The following is a 20738-nucleotide window of genomic DNA, read 5'->3' on the forward strand; positions in this document are numbered from 1 at the left end:
GGGTGAAGAGTGTGGCTTAGCCCGGGCGAACTTTCCAGGCCAATGCGAAGTTTTCCCATCTTGGGTGCATGTGGGCACCACGCGTCCGAGTTTTGTCCCGTGTGTCAACAGGATCAGTCCCCGTAGCTACTTTGCGAAAGCTCTGAGGCAAGTGTGAAGCCAAGGGCTGCAGTGGACGGGGAAAACCGGCGGCCCCTGCTCGGTCTTAGGGCAACTCCCACCCCCAGCCAGCATTTCCCTTTAACGCGCGTGCCCGTCAAGGTCCCCGCGTCCCCTCCCTCAAGTCGCCCCTTCAACCTCTGTTTCCCGCACCTCTCCCCGTCCCTGCCATTCCTCTAACACGGGACGCCCCTCGCCCACCCCCGCCGCTGCCTGCTCCCGGGACTCAGCTGTCACTTTACTTTTCCACCCCACCTCCCCGCCCCCTCGCCCAGCCAGCTGGGCAGCCCGCCTGTGCGCGTGCCCGCCCCCGCCCCCTTTCGGCCGCGCGCTGCGGGAGGAGGAGGGGCGGAGCGGAGGCGCGCCGAGCGGCACAGCCGACGTGGGGCTCGCCTCTCGCGGTCTCTCCCGGGCTGGGCGCGGGCACGCGTACTCGCGGGCGCGCGCGCGGACGGCCGGGCGGCGGCAGTGGCTCACGGAGGCGGTGGCTTCACTTTCCAGGACTCAGGGGCGGCCACAGCAGCAGCCGCGCGGGCAGCAGCCTCGGGAGCCGGAGCTGGAACGGCCGGGGCCGGCGGCGACGGCAGCGGCACTGAGGGTGAGTCCAGGCGGGCGCGAGCGCGGCGGGGACAGGCGTGGCCGGGCGGTCCGATGCGTGGTGCGTGGGTCCGGCTCTCGGTGACTAGACGGTCTGCGGGGACACCCAGTACTTGGGGCCTCCCCTGCCCTCCTCCTTCCACCTCCGCCTCCGCAGTCCTCTCTTCCAGGCTCGGGCGAGAGCCCACGACCTGTGCGGACGCCTCTCCTTCAGGTATTCTCCCCAGCCACGTTGGTGCCCCCACCCTACCCTCAGGCGTCCTCTCTTGCAGGCACCCCCCCCCTATATCCCCTCCACGTCTCAGATCTCCGCTTACACCGCTCGCGCCCTAGTTCCTTCCCTCCCTGCTCCCCCGCGTGCCCCATTCCCTGTGCCCCCTCCCTCGAGCCTCCTGCCCCGGTTTCTCGCCCTTTCCACCCCTCCCCCCTCCTTCCCATCCACCCCCCCCTTCTGCCTCTTCCCTCCCTGCCCGTCTTCCACCCCGCTTCTGTTCTTAGTTCCCCATCCTTCGCCACCCTCCCAGCCCCTACCCTCTCCCAGCCTCATCCTGGAACTAAGTCTTTGCAAAAGTACAGGATAAATGTCACGGCGGAAAGTGCCTGGCTTGATCTTTTGCGATTTTCCCTAATTGCATAATTGCTACACATGGTGTCTCTCCTGGTGAGTGCGGAGTCTGGCTCCCCCGCCGCACCGCCACCGCTGCACCCCCGTGGCCCGCCCAGGGAAGACCTTGTGGAGTGTGTGTGCGTGTGCACTGGGGTGGAGTGTGTGTTGTATTGGTCTTTTGTGAAGCCTAGCGCTTGTCACACTTTGGAGCCGAAGCCCATTTTTTTCTCTGGTCTCTTCTCTGCAGCCCCCACTGGCCTGGTTGGAAACTGGATTCCCTCTGCGCCCCCCACCCCCAACTTCTCCCCCTCTCTTCCCTCGTAATGTTTTGATCCCTTTGCCCTTTACCATTTCTAATGAAGATAAAGCGTAGCTTCTTGTGGCTTTTTTCCCCCCTTACGACCAATCAGAAATGTCCAATCCATCTTCCCTTAAGGAAATTAAGGCCGCTTTAGAAAGACATCATCCTGTGCTGGGTGGTTGTTAGACCTATTTGCATGTTTTCAAGATTCATCGTTTTGTATTGTGTGTACTTCGGAGGCTCTTCAATATTTTTATCTAAAAGTCCAAAAGGAAGGGCTACATTTTACCTTCAGATCCTCTAGCGCTTTAGAAAGATTTTAAGATCTTAGTTTTTCGGTGTTTTTTAATCCCCGATTTTTTAAAAAGTATATTTTTGAATATGTGATAATTCAGTCTGGACCTTGGAATGTAAATATTTGTGTTTACTCAGACAGTTCGGATGCTCCCGGTATGTGGGCAGATGCTCATGATGGAGGGTTTTCATATAATGTCACACCCCATTCTATCTTCGCCAGCACATAGCACCTTTCTCAAAACCAGGTGTTCCACATTATTTCCTGTGTGAACATTTTTACACTTCAGTTAAAAGCTGGATATTGCTAGATGTTCCACATATAAATTATTTTACATTTTAAAAAAGTTTAGAAATGTGAGTAGGAAGACAAATAGGAGATCAAATCCCACAATTAAGAATTTTCCTGTAAAGCTCCAATGAACACTTGTTTTTGCAGTTTTATACCATGAGTTACAATTATAAGGCTTATCTGGACAGTACTCCAGATTTATGGAGTGAGTATAGTTGCTTTTATGCTATCAGTGATATTTATAATCAGATTACTTCATTTTTATGGGACATGCGAGTTTCATTCACTTTATGTTGCTAATTTCCAGGATTGTAATTCTAATGTAGAGTACATAGCTAATTCAAGTTTAGGTAATTTGTTTGTTGAAGAAGGAACAGTACCTAAACATACTTGAAGAAAGCCTCCCTAACTATTTTATGTTTAGAACCCAATATTTACATTGAGTCCAAAGTAAAAATATAAATTAAAATATCTTAATATCTTTGAAACTATCATTGATGAGTAGTCCTGTTTATAACCCTGGGATTTAAATTTATCTTCCCTCTAGGTTAGATCATTGGATCAAATTATTTCGGAATTAATCTTAAAGATAACTTTCAAATGATAGCATTTAAAGAGTTTTAATTCAGGAATTTTCCTTTGTACTTTAGAAAACCACTAACTTTATACTTATAACTATTTTTTCTTCATAAAAATAGTTGCCACTTGAGCGGTACAATCATTTTTTTCCCATACTACAAGAGCAAGGCAAATTTCTGCTGGTTTTGTCATCCAGCAGGAATTTGCCTTACTCTTGATATTTGAAAAAGATATGAAAACTTTGTAAAAGTTTCTGCCATGGTTATTAGTCACCTTAGATGAATTTACTGGGCTGGCCGAAAAGTTCACTTAGTTTTCTGTACGATGACTCAGTTGTCTTTAACTTCATTTGAAACAATTTTGTTAGATTGTATAGGACAGCTTTCACATCAGCATGCATTTTTTAAAAAACATCAAAATTGGTGAATTTTTGTGCAGCCATTTTGATATTGAAGATGGAAGAAAATGTGCAACATTTTTGGTGGATTATGCTGTTATCTCAAGGAAGATTGAATGCAAAAATAAAAGATTGTGAGGTGTATGGAGAAGGTGCTGTGACTGATTGAACGTGTCAAAAGTGGTTTGCAAAGTTTCTTGGTACTGTTGACATTTTTGCCACATAATTCTTTGCTGTGGGGCAATCTTATGCATTCGAAAATTTTAGCAGCACCCCTGGCCTCTACCCACTAGAAGCCAATAGCAGGAGATAGCTGACATACTCAAAATATCCAAATCAATAAAGGTATTGGTGAAAATGAAAAATGTGTCTTTTATTTCATGGAAAACACTAAACGGACTTTTTGGCCAACCCAGTACCACCCCGGGGTTAAGATTTAGATAAAATAAAGTATCTTAGGTCAAAAGTGGAAGTAATATTTTTTCTTTATTGTGAAACTATAGATATTATGCGTCTATTTGGGTATTTTAAATGGTATTTTTAATAGCTCTGTAGTGAGACGAATTTTAGTCCTCTTCTGTTCTGGAGCAGTTTATGAAATTTGGATTTCGGTTTATAGCTCAAATTAATTATATCACTGAATAGTCTTTTAAGTACTTGTACACTCATGGCATTGTTAGATAGTATGTACATTCACATAAATAAGAATATTAAGAAGAAGGTGTAGCTTTGTAACTAATGAAATATACAGCTGAAACTCCAGGCATAGCTTCTTAAACTGGAGCTCCAACTTTAGTAAAAAATAATTTTATTTCGTTTAGGTTTCCATATATTTGTCATGTAATGGATTGCTTCTGGCTTAAGATGTATAATATGATTTCTCACTCATGTCACATTCTTAAAATATAACCTGCAGCATTTTGTTATGTCCTAGGGCCTTTCCCTGCGAATTGTTCTTTCTCACTCCCACACACATCTGCTCTATCTAAATACTATTATGTACATAATTACAAGGTTTTAAACTTCTGATCATTTTAACTGAGAGAAGTATGTAAACTGAGAAAAAAGTATTGAGTCCAAGAATTAAAATGAAAAAAAGCAAGAAATATGTTAGGATTGTTAGAGCTAGACATGAAACATACTGATATAAAACTTAAGTATTCTATTAGGTGACTTTAGTGCTCATAAAAGATGTCACAGCTCCGGAGACTGATGCTCTCCATTTACAGAACAGGTAGAAAAGCAGGCGGCTTTCCCGTCAGTGTCAGAGCTGTGTGGGCAGACCTGTTTTTGTTTGGCTTGGGGGAAGGGAGCTGTTGGATTTGAGGGGGGTGTTGGTGGTGTATTTGTGTAGTACCTCATTGAAGGCATTCAGTAATTTCTTTTGACTTTTCACCTCTCCATGCTTCCTGAATTTTCCATTCTCTTGCAGTGCTTTTTGGTTCATCTTACTGTAAAAGTTTCAGTCCATTAAAGGTCTGTATTATGAAATCCCTTTGATAAAGCAAGCTATAAGATGAATCTTAGGTGGTGATGAATTTTCGTTATTGTCAACTAGCTCTACATTTGGACTAATTATAGTAATAAAAAACAGTGCTTTGAGTTATCTTTCCTTACAGTTATTCTTGAACATATCAAATATAGTTTATTTCAAGGCCTAATTTGATTAAGAAAAATATAGTGCCTTTTTCAAAAGGAATTTGTTCCACTTATCTGCAATTTTTAAAGGTGTATATTGTGTGGTTAATGTTACTTCCGATAGGTAGGTAGTTCAGTGTTTTTAATGGAGAGGTGCCTGAGAATGTAGCTACATTGTGCTCCAAGTGGTTTTTAAGTGAAAGTAACATGGTGAGCACAAGGCTCTTTAGTCTAGACATCAGCTTTGTCAGTTGGGTTTTGTATTTGTACACTCTTAAGCTAGTGGGATCTTAGGGGATGTATTCATAGTAATCAAATTCAGAAATTGATTATGATAGAATAACAGGTGAGAGGGGATATTCCTTTTCACATACTGAAATTTTTTATGTCTGCTGTCTAGTTTATAGGAAATTGAGTTGGTAATCAGCTGTTTAGGGAGCATGAACTCAGAGCAAAGGGAATTTGAAAGCCTTGAGGGACATTTCATTCAGACTGTGGGGGAAGAAAAGAATCCTTCAGTGTTTCAATACAGCCTCCATCTCTTGTGAAACGTGGCTGCTGGTATTTTGCTGGGTCAATGCTGGCACCATCATACAGTCCAGTTTTTATTTAGAACCATGCAGGCCTCTGTTCTGTTATCACAAAGGTTACTGAAAACGATCGATTAGTTAAGAGGATTTTTAACCTTAGCCCAGTCCTGAGCATGTGTTTATTGTATGTGGATGGAAAAATGTCCCTCGTTTCTCTATTCCTGTGGCCGCTTTTTACTAACCTGTTATCATTTAGCAAGTTGGGTTACCCACTAGACCAAAGGAACTACCACAGAACCTAGTGGAGATAGGGCACCCCGCCTTTTTTTGGAACAGCTTTATTTATTGATTGATTGATTTATTATTTACTTGTTTATTTTATTTTTAGAGAGAGGGGAAAGAAGAAAGAGAGGGAGAGAAACATCACTGTGTGGTTGCCTCTCACTCACGCCCCCAACTGGGGACCTGACGTGCAACCTAGTCATGTGCCCTGACTGGGAATTGAACCAGCAACACTTGGCTCGCAGGCTGACGTTCAATCCACTGAGCCACAGCAGCCAGGGCGGAACAGCTTTATTGATTGTAATACACATACTGTAAAATTCAACCTTTTAAAATGTGTAACTCAGTGATTTATAGAATATGTACATTTGTGCAATATCACCGTTATCTAATTTCCAAACATTTTCACCACTTAAAAAGGAAACTTTGTACCTATTAGCAGTTCTTCTTACTTCCTCACTCTTAGACCCTGGTAGCCACTTACCGACTTTTCTGTCTCTGAGGATTTGCCTGTTCTGGACGTTGATATAAATGGAACCATATAGTTTATGGTCCTTTGTGACTGGCTTCTTTCGCTTAGCATGATGTTTTCAAAGTTCATCCATATTGTAGCATGTAGATACTATACTTTATTCCATTATCTGGTGAATAGTTTTTATTTGTGGATATACCACATTTGGTTTATTCATTCATCAGATTGTAGACATTGGAGTTGTTTCCCTTTTTTGGCTCTATGAATAATGTTACTGTGAACATTTTATGTATATATTTTATATGTTTTCATTTCTCTTCTTAATACATTTGGATGGATGAAAGAAAAATTTTGTCAATCCCCAAAGCTGTTTTGTAAAAGGCCAACTTATTTTCTGTTAGCCTTACTGCTCTAATTTGAGGCTCATTTCCTCTCTATTTTTTAGGTACCTTGTTCTAGTCCTCCTGTAATTGACGAAATGCTTTTTGCTTTTTTAAATCAGGGTCTAAAATGTCCACTGAGGCACAGAGAGTTGATGACAGTCCCAGCACTAGTGGAGGAAGTTCGGATGGAGACCAACGCGAAAGTGTTCAACAAGAACCAGAAAGAGAACAAGTTCAGCCCAAGAAAAAGGAGGGGAAAATATCCAGCAAAACCGCTGCTAAATTGTCAACTAGTGCTAAAAGGTACCTTCGTTGTTATAGCCTTTTCATTTTTAGTATCAGTTTATTGTCTTAAGTGCCATCTTTCTGTTGCATTTAATCTTATTTTTTTCCTTTGGATGTGGACCATGAAGTTCATGGATTTTTCTTCAAGGTTATTTCTTCTACACAGTTGTAATTGTAGGCAATGTGAACTTTTTGTTATTTCAAGTCATTTAAACAGCATGGCAAATTAATAAAATATATATCCTGGGTGTGTGTGTGTGTGTGTGTGTGTGTTTGTGTTTGTGTGTGTGTGTGTGTGTGTGTGTGTGTTAGGTGAGCATAAATAGGAAAATGGATGTGAAAGTGTGATAGTTTGATTTATAGATACTTGACTGTAAATATTTTATACTGTTCAATAATACAGAATAGAATAGGAATCTGTTAAAATAGTTCCTGAGTGATAGTATATTTTCTGCTTCTCCCTGTTAGTAAAGTAAGAAATGCAGGAGTTCACAACAAATGCACCTTGGTTTCATTATGTTAGGCAGTGGGTTGGTCTTGATACAGATTTTTTTTTTTCTCTAGAAAATAGATATATCTGAAGGTAGATATTTGAATGATTCTCTATTGCTACATCATTGCTTATAATCATTGGCATGTCATAGGACTCAGCAGAGGGAATCTTCTTGAATATTGTTATTGAATATCTCTAGGAAAATCATTTAAAGGAAAATTAAACTTAGTAGAAACCTGATCTTGTCATTTAATATTTTTGTTTTGTTTTAATACTTTTATATCAAAAAGAAAGTAAAATAAAAGCAGCCTGTAAGTTTTAGGCATTGTGGAATGTCTGAATGCTTAATGATAGTTTTATATTTTATTGGAGAGTATGGATTAGGGGACCTTCCTTCCCAAAGATCAGAAACCATTATGGTCTAGTAGACCTTGTTTCCTTCTGGCCTAGTCAGTCCTCAGGATTGCGAAGAACCATCTAAGGCCCCCTGGTGGGACATGACCCTTTAGGGAGAGATGTTGTAGTGATGATGAGTGGTCAGCAACCCATTCCCAGTTTCTCCTTTCCAGAACTGTGTTACCAATTCCTGACCTCTGTTGAAGGAATTGTGTGCAAGTCATCCTTGAACTTCAAACCTTTAAACCTCTTGCTAGTGCTGGGAAACGGGTTCATTTTGTTTTTGCTATCACATCTCAAGTTTCCAGACCTTTAGTTGCCTGACCTTACCCCTCCGCTACCTGGCCACTATACAAAATGATCTGCTGGTGGGAAATGGGCGGTAGAATTACGATTTATTAGGAAGGTGGGAATGAAGAAAATAAAACATTTAGCTTAAAGAAAGTGTAGGGGTAGGTGGGTAAGATACTCAAGTACAGATTGTGCCCCTACATAGAGGAGGAAATTAATTCAGTCCTCGTCTTCTGATAGTGAGGGTTTTCACAGGACGTCTTCAGCTTTTCAGAAAGAGGAGTGGGATGGGCTGGCCAGATGTGTGGCCTGCAGAATGCTTCTGTCAGGCCTGTGCTCTGCTCGCCCGTGACTGTGAGCAGCAGGTTCCTGTCTGTGCTCATGAGGCCCTGCCTTTCCCTTGGCTGGAAGCACCACCATAAAATACCTCAAAATCATATTTCTTGGGTTATGTACCAAAGATCAAATTCTGCTTATGAAAGAGAGTAAACTGTATAATGTGCAAAAGTGAAGATTACATAACATTTTTTAAAGTGCTTACATGGGTCATCTTTTACTTCATTACAGTGTGTACAAAATGTAGGTTATATATTCAAACCTTGTCTTTCCCCCTTTAAATAGGAGATAAAACTAATTTGGAGATGGTATGTGTGTGTACCTGATTGTCACATCATAGAAATTGATGTTGTACCGGTGAACATAAGAAGTATTTTTATTTATTTTTTGAGAGAGAGGAAGGGAGGGAAAAAGAGAGGGAGAGAACATCAATGTGTGGTTGCTTCTCATGCGCCCCCATCTGGGGACCTGGCCCTCAATCCAGGCATGTGCCCTGACTGGGAATTGAACCAGCGACCTTTTGTTTCACAGGCCAGCGCTCAATCCACTGAACCACAGTAGTATTTTTTTGAGTTGCTTCATTGCTTCTTTGCTGAAGGAGTCCCTCTACTGGTAAATTGATTCTTGTGAATCTGTGATTTTCAAATTGTGATTCATGACCTCCTTCCAGATGGTCTCTGGGTGGTTTATTGGTAACACTGACTTAGTCATTTAACATTTGTTTTAAATATACAAATGTTGCTTCACTGTAAATTTTTTAAGTGAAAAAATAAATAAATAAAGCTTAATTCTTCTCCTGTCCCTCCTCCCAATTTAGTTGATAGTGAAGACATTATTGTTTTTTCCCATCTCTGCTTAAGTTCTAAGAACTGAGAAAGAAATTGGGAATCATGAGGATAGGGACCTACATTTTTGTAATTCATCATTATGTTTATAGTGCATAGTACATAATAGGGTCACAATATTTATTTACTGATTGACCTAAAGTTTTGACTTTATTGTAGGGATTGGGACTTCCAGGGATAGTAGGGTCTGAGTACTCATGTGTTCAGAAGATTCAGAGTTAGAGGTCATTTCAAAATAAAACTCTTATACATTATTATTGATACTTGATTTTTATTCAGCTGAGAAGTGTTTTCCAATCAGTGTTATTTTATGAGTGATAGTTAATTAAGCAGAAGCAGTACAGAACTTGGACTCTAGACAGGATCTCAGTTTGCATCTAGGTTCTGGCATTTAGTATGTCTGTGATCTTAGATACAAAATTTGACATTTCTAAGCCCAGTTTCCTCTTCTGTAAAATGGACATAATAATAGTACCATCTTCACAGGGCTTTTATGAGGACTGAATGTGATAAAGCATTTATTTAGCAGATAGTAAAATATCACACACACTGATGCTGTCATTTTTATAGACTTTGTGTCAGTTAAAGTCTATAATAACATTTTTCAAGTCCATTTAATAAGCTTTAGGAAAATGAAGTCTATATTAACCTCTGAGGACATAATGCTGTTGTTAAACTAGAAACACTCAGATGCTGTAATTATTTACATTCTCTAGTAACTCTAAAGTACTTGGCACAGAGGTGTTCAATTGCATGAAATGTACTGTAATTGTAAAATTAATAATTTTAACATACCTGTATCACTCTTGTTATATTTGCAAGTGTGTAGTTGAACTATGTCTGCAGTGACAAATTTTGATGATATTAAATTAATCAGTTCCATAAGACATCTGTTTTGAGCTCTTCATTGAATTGTACTGCCTCTTTCACATGTTGACACATCTGTAAATGGGAGTTTTAAATCACATTTATTTCAAATTAACTTCGTTCAGTAGGCATGGTGATTTTATTGGACACAATATAATACTGTTCTAGGAATGATATTTGGTTTTAGATCCTATTTAAATTTTAGATAGGTTGAAAGGTAGATTCTAGTGTATTCCAGTGTGAACCTTTATTATATGGGTTGATCTAAGTTTGTTTTCCACATGAGAATGAAAGAGTACTCTTTAAAGATAATCTTTTGTAATTATTGTATTTTCTTTGTTCTAAATGTACATTTAAAAACTATGTTTCTGAAATTAGGGTGCATCTTACAGTTTATGTGCCCAGTCATTTAATTTAAAGTGTCTTAAAAAATCATTGGTCTCGGAGAATCACAGATACATGTGCAGTTGACCCTTAAACAGCATGGGTTTGAACTGCCTGAGTCTACGTATATGTGGATTTTTTTTCCAATAAACACTGTACCATTTTTGTTCCACATTTGGGAGTCGCAGTTGTAGAAGGCCAATTGCATGCCTTGACCTATGCCATTTTATATAGGGACTCGAGCATGCACAGATTTTGATACATGAGAGGTGATCCTGGAACCAGTCCCCTTCTGGGCAAGGGTATTTAAGTTTTGGGGGAGTCAAAAGTTATATATGGATATTCAGCTGTGAGGTTGTTGGTGCCCCTAACCACAGTGTTGTTCAGAGGTCAAGTTTATATACAGTAGTTCCTCCTTATGTGCAGTTTCAGTTACCTGCATTCGACCACAGTCCGAAAATACTATGTGGAAAATTTCAGAAATAATTCAAAAGTTTTAAATTGCATACTGTTCTGAGTAGTATAATGAAATCTCACTTCTGTTTGGGACATTGGTCATCCTTTTATTCAGCATATCTACGCTGTATACTCTTATCTGCCCGTTGGTCACGTAAGCCATCTAGGTTATCCAATTGACTACACATGGTATTGCAGTGCTTGTGCTCAGGTCATCCTTATTTTACTTAATAATGGCCCCAAAGTGCAAGAGTAGTGATGCTGACAATTTGGAGATGCCAAAGAGAAGCTATAAAATGTTCTTCTAAGTGAAAAGGTGAAAGGTTTCAGCTGAAGAAAAAAAAATCATGTGCTGAAGTTGTTATTTGTGGTAGGTAGTAAGAACTAATCTCCTACCTGTGAAACTGCCCGATTTATAAATTAAACTTTATCGTAGATATATATGTATAGGAAAACACTTAGTACATATAAAGTTCAAAACTGAGGTTTTAGGCATCCGCCTGGGGTCTTGGACCAGATTCCAGGTCTGTGGATAATTGTGGGGGAGAAGTCTGCTGTGTCACCACTCAGAATGAAATTGGAGGCTTATTATTGCAAAGGCTCTGTGTTTTCTAGGTTAATTCACAGGCTACCATAAGATGTAAAAAAATTTAGTAAATAGTTGCATGATGTTTTCTTCTTGAGAGTAAGTTCGTTTTGGAAGTTTTGACCATTTGATTCAATTGGTTAGAATAGGGATTCTCAAGTGACAGGAATGCAGTCCTTAAGGAAATATGAAAGTCATCTAGGTGGGATGAAGGGTTTTTTGTCCCTTTGTTTGTTTTTAAAGTAACTGCCAAGAAAACACCTTTGTAAAACTCCATGTTCATATATTCATGTTCTACTTGGCCCTGAGTGAGTTATTGAATTTTCTTTTCTTTTTTAAAGATTTTATTTATTTATTTTTAGAGAGACAGGAAGGGAGGGAGAGAAATAGCAATCTGTTGTCTCTCCTATGCTCCCCAACCCCCAACTGGGGACCGAACCCACAACCCAGGCATGTGCCCTGATCGGGAATCGAACCCTTGACCCTTTGCTTTGCAGAACTGTGCCCAACCAACTGAGCCACACGGGTCAGGGCAATTGAATTTTCTTTAACTTAAAATATGTGTGTGTGTTTTAAACATATATGCTGCTTCAATTTTCTGAACTATTAATCTAATGTTGACGCTAAAGTGAGTAATGGATGCTTCATATCGTCTCCATTTTGTATAATATTGTCATCATATTCTTCAATTAAGTGTCAGTGAGTCAGGATAGTTATCCCCCCCCCCCTTTCTTTTTAGCGAATGACAGTCACAGGCAGTACTCTTCCAATTTCTGGAACAGTTAAGGTATTAGGTGAAGTCTTAGATACTGGAATTTAGTCTGTATTTAGCTTCTGACTTACTCTAGAAACTATGTGCAGTTGCTGAATTCTGTATCATAATAACCATAGAAGTGGCACTGCTAGGCAGAAATTGGAAATTTAGGCGATCGTCTAGTTGATTTATGTCTAGAAAAATAATTTTGTCTTCAAAGTTCTGGTAAGAGAGGTATTTTTGTTTGATTTAGCAAGATAATTGGCTTTCATCTTAGCAGCTTATAACTAGCCTTAGTTTCCTTCTTTTAAATGGGGACTGATAAACTAGTAATTCTTAGAGAATTCTGTGAGATTTATTTAATTCACTTTTAATAGCCTTAAGATCATCATGTGAAAGGTACACCGTAAGTGTAAATTATTGATACCTTTTCATTTTTCCTCACCCTAAGGGACATGCCTGAAATAGCAACCTTCCTTACCCCACATGTCAAGACTGAGAAACTTAATATATACTATGATCACAACTTTCAAGGTAGAGATGAATTGCTGTCATTGGAAACAGCAGGACATCTTGCAACCATTTAAATAGCAATTCTTAGTATAATCTTTTTTTTTAATCACGAGAAATACAACCATTTTTAGGTATAATATATTGACTCATTGCTTAGAGTTGTCAAGTTTATCAGTAAATTGCTTTTTCTATTGAATAATTAGATTTGGAATTATAGATACTGGAGGGGTTCAAGTTCCATAATAGAATTCTATGGCAGAAAATTATGACATATCAATTTTTTAAACCAAAAGGGATAATGTAAGCATAAAGCAAGATGAATTATTTGAAAAATCCCAAAGAATTTCTTTCATGTTAAAAATAGTTTTCTTTCACATTTTTAAGCATACTCTTTTGAATGCCTTTTCTTTTGTTCTTCTCGGTTTATAAACAATTTGTAGAAGTTATTCATGTTTCTGGAAACAAATTAAACATTACAGAAACATTTTTAATGGAAAGCAACCTGTTTTTGTCCAGACACCCTCCCTATCCCACTTTTATTCCCTGAAGCAAACTCATTTTAGCTGTCTTATTTTAGTCCTTCTGTTAGTTTTGTGCAGAATTCTAAATAAAATATTTCTGTCTGTTGAATTAACAGTATCTTTTGACTCTTTGCTGTGAGCTTTGAGGATGTGGCTTGTTTACCTGCTCTTCCTTCCTCTTCCCTCCTCCCAGTCAAAAGATAGTCACTACTTCTTATTTCTTCAAATTTCAACAGTTTTTCTTGGTCCCTTACTTTGTAAAATACAGATATTAATACCTTTGTTCTTCCATCTACTCATACACATCTTCCATCCACTTTTAGCTGGTTTCTATGAGCTACACTTAATTTTATGTCTTCAAGGTCAGTAACATTTACATTGTGTAGTGCAACTACAACCCATCTTCTGCCCTTTATCTATTGTAAAAGACCAATAAGTTGCCCGAACTTTTATAATAACTAAATATTCAGTGCCAGGCCAAACAGGATGTTAGGGTTAGATTTCCTACAAGTCCAATGTCATGACCTCTAGACTATCCAATGAGTCATAGCATTTAGGCAAAATATATCAAATCTCTTTTATTTCCCTTAACATCTGTTACTTAAAAGTATTTTATATTTTGGTTAGTTTCATATTTGATCTGTGATTTTTCTTAGAGAGATGTTTTTCTTCTGGGACTTCTCATTTTCTTTCTTTGTTTCCCCCTCTGAATAACATGTCTTAATTCTATCTGCACTCTGCCACCCTCCTCATGGCCCCCTCAACCTGTTTAAATTACACCATCCACTTTATCTTCCAGAAATACATTGAAATTTCTCATTCATTGGTGATTCCCCCCCACCCCCCTTATTTTACTGATTATTCCTTTTTGCACCAGGTTGGCGTCCCAAAGGTGTGGGTGTTAATGTGCGTGTGTTCAGTTTGCTATCTTTAACCTGGACTTACCCATTAAAAGGGTGTTCTCCTATATCAGATCTTTGAGACTTTTCTAATTTAATTGTGGGCAGTATATGCTTTCAATGCATATGTAAACATCCTAAGTCCATATTAGAAGGAAATCATATGTTTTAAAAATAAAAGAGATCATGGAATTTGTCCTAGAAAACTGAGGCTGAGAGAGAGAGCAGGTTGAGCAGTCTTTTTACTCAAGAACTCTCAAAGGCATGGCAGAATTAAAATGAAAGTTTTTTTGGCTTTGGATTTATTAGTCTTGCTTTACTTTGTACTGCCTTTCCAACCTTGAATCACATGGCTTAGAGAAATGAAAATTACATTAGTCGCATGCAGTTCCTTTAGGAAGTTGGTGCTGGTCCTCTTGGAGGAATCACATCCATTCTGCTAGTTCCATTTGTTGTCCTGAGAAAGATGTAGAGGGGGAGGTAGAGGAGGGTATGGGGAGACAAGCGGTGAAGGACGGAGACCTGGGGGGGGGGCACACGATAGAGTGTGAAGATGACGTGTTGTGGAATTGTGCACCTGAAACTTGTGTAATTCTGTTAACCACTGTCACCCCAATAAATTCAATATAAAGGAAAAAAATGAAAAAGGTGTAGAATGAAATTGAGAGTAAATATTTTTGTTCACATTTTTTATTTTTAAGGTGCTTTAGTCAGCTAGCATCTATATACTATCATAGTAATTACCAGACAGCAGGCATCCAGCAGTAGTGAATCTCACTTAAAAACTAAGGCGAAGGAGAAGAAATGCGTTTGAGGATTTTTTTTTTGTATTTGGTTTAATAAAGCCTACACTTAATAATGCACGAGTGATAGTTAAGAGCTTGCTAAGTATAATTTTAAAAAACAGTGTAGCACTTTACCATTAGTGTATGTTTATAGGGAGTTAGGTACATTTAAAAATCAAAATTGAAAATAACACAGGGCAAAAGCAGGTTTTTTTTTTAAAAAGTTCTCTTTTCTACTTTGCATGAAATTCATGCAATGACATTAGCATGATTATTTACATATTAATTGGATAATTCTAGCAGAAGGAATAGTGTCAAAGTTAGAAGCCTCAACAAGTTCCAACCTAGGGTCTTCAGAGAGGAATATCACATGTTATTTTGATAGCAGTTTCAGGTGTTGGAATGAGATCCCAAAAATTATTTCTTCAGTTGATTGGATCAGTCAAGATGCTTGGGTGCAGCTTAATGTGATCATCTTTTCATCCTAAATGGGATGTTCTAGTACAAATCAGAAGTTGGAATGATCCATAAATAATGTGGCAAAAGTTTGCAATTTAAGCTTAAAATTTTGGTTAGTGTTATTAGTTCACTGGTTTAATGAGTTTTAATTTAAGTCACAGTGCTGCTTCCCTAGACTGTGTGCACTGATAGTGGCTAATATTGTTACCTTTTGTAGGTGCATTGTCAAAATTGTGGCAGAAATTCCTCCTTTGTTGTTACCGTATTGATGATTTATACAATATTAGTATTTAAAATTAAAAACATACAAATGAGAAATATTAGTGTAAAAGTATAATTTTAATGACATGTTAAGAGAGTGAAGACATTTTAACATAACTTTCTTTGTCTTTATTTTAAAGAATTCAGAAGGAACTTGCAGAAATTACATTGGATCCTCCTCCCAACTGCAGGTAAGTATTTGTGGATTTTTATTCTCATCTTTTGCAGAAGTTCTAATTGAACTATTGGTCTGATGTGCAACTATTGTAGTCTGATAGTAAAATACTGTTGTGGTTTGGATTGAAATGATTGTGGAAGACAGTGCTGGTGGTTATTTCTGTGCATAAATGGAATATTCAGCAAGTATGTTTGTTGTGGTAGAATAGAATTGCCAAAAATAGAATAATTCAATGAGGATGAGATAATGAAGTTATAGGGTAACAAATATAATAATCTTTTTTAAATTATATTTTATTGATTATGCTATTATAGTTTTCCTGATTTTTGCCCCCATCTACCCAGCACTCCCTACTCCCTCAGGCAATCCCTCCACCATTGTTCATGTCCATGGGTCAACTCTATAAGTTCTGTGTCTACTCCATTTCCTATACTGTACTTTACATCCCCATGGCTGTTCTATAAGTACCTGTTTGTACTTCTTAATCCCCTCACCTCTTCTTCCATTCCCCCACACCCTATCTCAATTGGCAACCATTAAAACATTCTCCATATCCGAGATTCTGTCTCTGTTCTTGTTTGCTTAGGTTGTTTTATAGATTCAATGGTTGAAAGATATGTGTTTTTTGCCATTTTATTGTTCATAGTTTTAATCTTTTTCTTAGATAAGTCCCTTAACATTTCATATAATAATGGTTCGGTGATGATGAACTCCTTTAGTTTTTTCTTGTCTGGGAAGCTCTTTCTCTGCCTTTCCATTTAAGTGATAGCTTTGCTGGATAGAGCAATCTTGGTGTAGGTCCCTGTTTTCATGATTTTGAATATTTCTTGCCAATCCCTTGTAGCCTACAAAGTTGCTTTTGAGAAATGCTGACAGTCTTGTAGAACTCCCCTGTAGGTAACTAACTTCTTTTCTCTTGCTGCTTTTAATATTCTCTTTTTATCATTAACCTTTGGCATTTTAATGATGATGTGTCTTGGAGTGGGCCTCTTTGCATCCATCTTGTTTGGGACTCTGTGATTCTTAGACTTGCATGTCTATTTCCTTCACTAAATTAGGGTAGTTTTCTTTCATTATTTTTTTAAAATAGATTTCTAATTTTTTTGTTCATTCTCTTCTCCTTCTGGCACCTCTATGATGCGAATGTTGAACCTTTGAAGTTGTCCCAGAAGCTGCTTATAGTATCCTCATTGTTTTGGTTTCTTTTTTTCTTCTTGTTGTTCTGATTGGCTGTTTTTTGCTTTCTTATGTTCCAAATCATTGATTTGATTCTTGGCTTCCTCCACTCTACTGTTGCTTCCCTGTAAATTGTTCTTTATTTCAATTAGTATATCTTTCGTTTCTGACCAGATCTTTTTCATGCTGCTGAGGTCCTCACTAAGTTCCTTGAGCATCTTTATAACCAGTGTTTTAAACTCTGCATGCAATAGGTTACCTTTCTTTATTTCGTTTAGCTCTTTTTTGGGGGTTTTGGCTCTGTTCTTTCATTTGGGCCGTGTTTCTTTGTCCCCTCATTTTGGCAGCCTCCCTGTGTTTGTTTCTACATATTAGATAGGGCTGCTTTGACTTCATGTCTTGGTAGTATAGTCTAATGTAGTAGGTGTACTGTCGGGTCCAGTGGCACAGCCTCCCCTGTCAGCCATGCTGGGTACTCAAGGTGTGCCATACATGTGGGCTGAGTACACCCTCCTCTTGTAGTTGAGCCTTGGTTGCTGTTAGCAGATCAATGGGAGGGATTTTCCCAGGACTGTCAGCTTCAAGGGTTGTCTCTGACCCCTGACAACCAACGTCTGCCCTCCGTGGAGGATCAGCTGTGCAGAGGGAGGGTGGTGGTGCTTGGACATGGTCTGTAGCTGTCCTCTGGCCCTGGGTTTTCCTGGGTGGTGCAGGCCAAGGTCAGCCCCCACCAGTTTTGCTTGGGGCCATCTTGCCTGAGCTATAAAGCAATCTGAGATGTCTGCTACTGGTTCTGGGCTTGGAGATTCGCAGGTAAAGCCAAGCTATGAATCTAGGCTGGCTGCTTCTAGTACTAGGCCTAGGGCCACATAGCAAGAGGTACTGGGGCAAGGGGCTCACTGAGGCAGGCTGTAGCTTGTTTGAGAGGATTTAGGAAGTTGTGAAGCATGAGCCAAGACCAGCCATTCATATGGAAAAGCAGCTTGGGTCGCTCATAAGTTGGGTAGGATAGTTTCTGGGGATCTCCAGGGTGGGGCAAACAGTGTTAGCCAGGGTGATGGAGCTCAGGTATGGCACCTGCCTACCAGCTCTGTGGCTCTGTCAGGGGAGGGTTCAGAAAAGGGGCAATGGCCTCTGCCCACACCTCTGCCTAGGACAGTGGTTCTCAACCTTCCTAAAGCTGCGACCCTTTAATACAGTTCCTCATGTTGTGGTGACCCCCAACCATAAAATTATTTTCGTTGCTACTTCATAACTGTAATTTTGCTACTGTTATGAATTGGAATGTAAATATCTGATATGCAGGATGTATTTTCATTGTTACAAATTGAACATAATTAAAGCATAGTGGTTAATCACAAAAACAATATGTAATTATATATGTGTTTTCCGATGGTCTTAGGTGACCCCTGTGAAAGAGTTGTTAGACCCCCAAAGGAGTCACAACCCACAGGTTGAGAACCGCTGGTCTAGGAGTACGCTGTGCCCCAGCTCTTGTCTTGATGCCAGACACTTTAATTACTCCCTATATGCCACTGGTTTCTTTCAAGCTGCTACCCTGGTGCTGGAGCTCAGGGAATGAGTCTGAATAAGTCTATGTGTGTGTTCTTTAAGAGTAACTGCTTGGGACTCCAGCAGTTTCTTCTAGGATTTAGGAAGTTGTGAAGCATAAACCCAGACCAAGCCATTCATATGGAAAAGCAGTTTGGGTGAGCTGGTAAGTTGGGTAGGGCAATATCTCTTGGGATCTCCAAGGTGGGCCAAACAGTGTTAGCCAGGTTGATGGAGCCTCAGATATGGCACCAGCTTGCTGGCTCAGTTTTGGTGAATGTGGTTTCTTTAATTCCATAGTTGTCACATTTCCATTCAACTCAACTTCTGATGGTTCTGACTGGTGGTGGTTCTATGTTTTAGTTGTAATTTTGATGTGGTTGTGCAAAGAGGTGAGCCTTGTCTGCCTAAGCCGCCATCTTGACCGGAAGCCTCACGATTATCTTTTAAAAGAAGAGGTGTTGGGTCCTTAAGTGATTTCTTAAAGACAGAATAATGGTGTGTTCAAAATATTTGCTGTTTGATAATTATTCAGTTATCTTGTTGGACATTGATTTCTTAAAGTACTGAAACATTAAACTGTTCTTCCTGGTTTACGTTATTTCTTATAGTCATTGGTTGTGACTAAGTAAGAATGGGTGATTTGAGGCATTGATGTTAAATTTAAAGCTCTTTCCTTTATGACCACATGTCATCAATTTTCTGGTTAAGAGTTTGCCTATAGGAGTTACAGGTACTGCCTGGAAATGATTAATGATATACAGGTATATAGAGGAAGAGGAGAAAAATAACCTTCAGCTTTTTACTATATCTTCAGTCTGGTACAGTAATTGGAAGATGGCTGTTTGGCTATTTTAAGACATTTCTTTCTGTTTTGATCCGAGGTCCGTGTTGGAACCAGGCCAATACGGAGTTTTTATAGTTTGAATTGGTAGTCATGTGGATTGCAGGTGAGAGGAAAGATTACAGAAAAGTGATTCCAATATTGAATGCAGGTAGAATTTATTGTTTTGTCTGATTTCTGATTATACTGATCTTATTTTTATGTGAAAATAAAAATAACAGATATTATAAAAGTGAAAATTTTGCAGATGACTATGTTGATAGTTGGCTAGTTAACAACTTTTGTGTAGGGAAAATTCTAATAATGTTTATTATGTTGGTGGTGAATCTAATATAGTTCTTTATATGAGTCATATATAATATATAAACTTGCTATAATGTTCAAAGAATGTTCACTCAAATAGAACACATTTCTTTGTAGGTAAAACTGTTTAATGGTAAGAGTTTCTGTCACACTTGAGACTGTTACATCACTGTTTAGGCTTTGGTAGCCAATTCATGTAAATGGATTGATTTGCAAAAGAACTCCAGTTTGAATTAAACCTAAAATTCCCCATTTCTTAGTATAATATTTGCTTTAATTGTTTGAATCTTTTTTTTTAAATAAACTTTTACCACGTATATTATTTTGTAACCTTTTTACAAATGAGATCACTAGTAAGTATGTGAACTTAATTTATATACTTGCCTAAATTTTGACAACAGATTATTGGCAAAATAAACATGTTACTTTGTTTTAATAAGTTTGTTTAAGGCTTATTTTTGATAAGTGAAACACGCATAAAATATGTGATGGTTAGACTGCAACTTTGCTGTTGGATATATTATTTTCTAATACATTACTCTGATTTAGCCTTGACTTACTGCAGATAATAATTTAACTTTGATTAAACCAACATGCTGTAAAAATGCCTGAAAACTTAAGTGTGAGGAAAGAGATTACATAATGGTTATTATTTAAATAAAATAATTAAACCATGGTTCTATTTAAAGTAAAAAAGAAAAGTTTATAGTGTCAACCGAAATTTGGAGATGTACTTTTTCATTGAGCCTTAGTTAATGATATTATTACTGGTTACATAAGCTCTTTATAAATAAAGCATTTTAAATGTGATGTCACACATACTAAGCTCTTCAGACAGTTTCCGGAAAGATACCTATTTTGTTGCATTTTCCCCTCTCCTGATATTATTGAGATATATTTGACATATAGCATTGTAGAAAAGTACAGGCATACCATGAAGATACTGTCGATTTGGTTCCAGACCACCGTAATAAAGGGGGTGTTGCTATTAAGCAAGTCGTAATCTTTTGCTGGTGGAGGGGTG

General features: G+C 38.7%; 1 protein-coding gene across 2 annotated transcripts in view; it reads left to right on the plus strand.

Moving 5' to 3' along the window:
- Positions 1 to 533: 533 nt before the first annotated feature.
- The window catches only part of LOC150005174 (ubiquitin-conjugating enzyme E2 E2), a 279051-nt gene continuing 258846 nt past the window's right edge, over positions 534 to 20738 (plus strand). Inside the window, exons 1-3 of one of the 2 annotated variants that reach the window (XM_090283018.1) lie at positions 534 to 757; positions 6651 to 6834; positions 15803 to 15853. In XM_090283018.1, the coding sequence (XP_090139144.1) occupies positions 6659 to 6834; positions 15803 to 15853 (227 nt within the window). In that variant the 5' untranslated portion in view covers positions 534 to 757; positions 6651 to 6658. Of the gene's footprint in view, positions 758 to 807; positions 971 to 6650; positions 6835 to 15802; positions 15854 to 20738 lie in introns of those variants that run through there. The other variant, XM_090283016.1, reaches the window with a different exon arrangement.

The sequence above is a fragment of the Furipterus horrens genome, unplaced genomic scaffold (genome assembly GCF_987537825.1).
Source record: "Furipterus horrens unplaced genomic scaffold, mFurHor1.1.pri manual_scaffold_7, whole genome shotgun sequence".
Lineage (NCBI taxonomy): Eukaryota > Metazoa > Chordata > Mammalia > Chiroptera > Furipteridae > Furipterus > Furipterus horrens.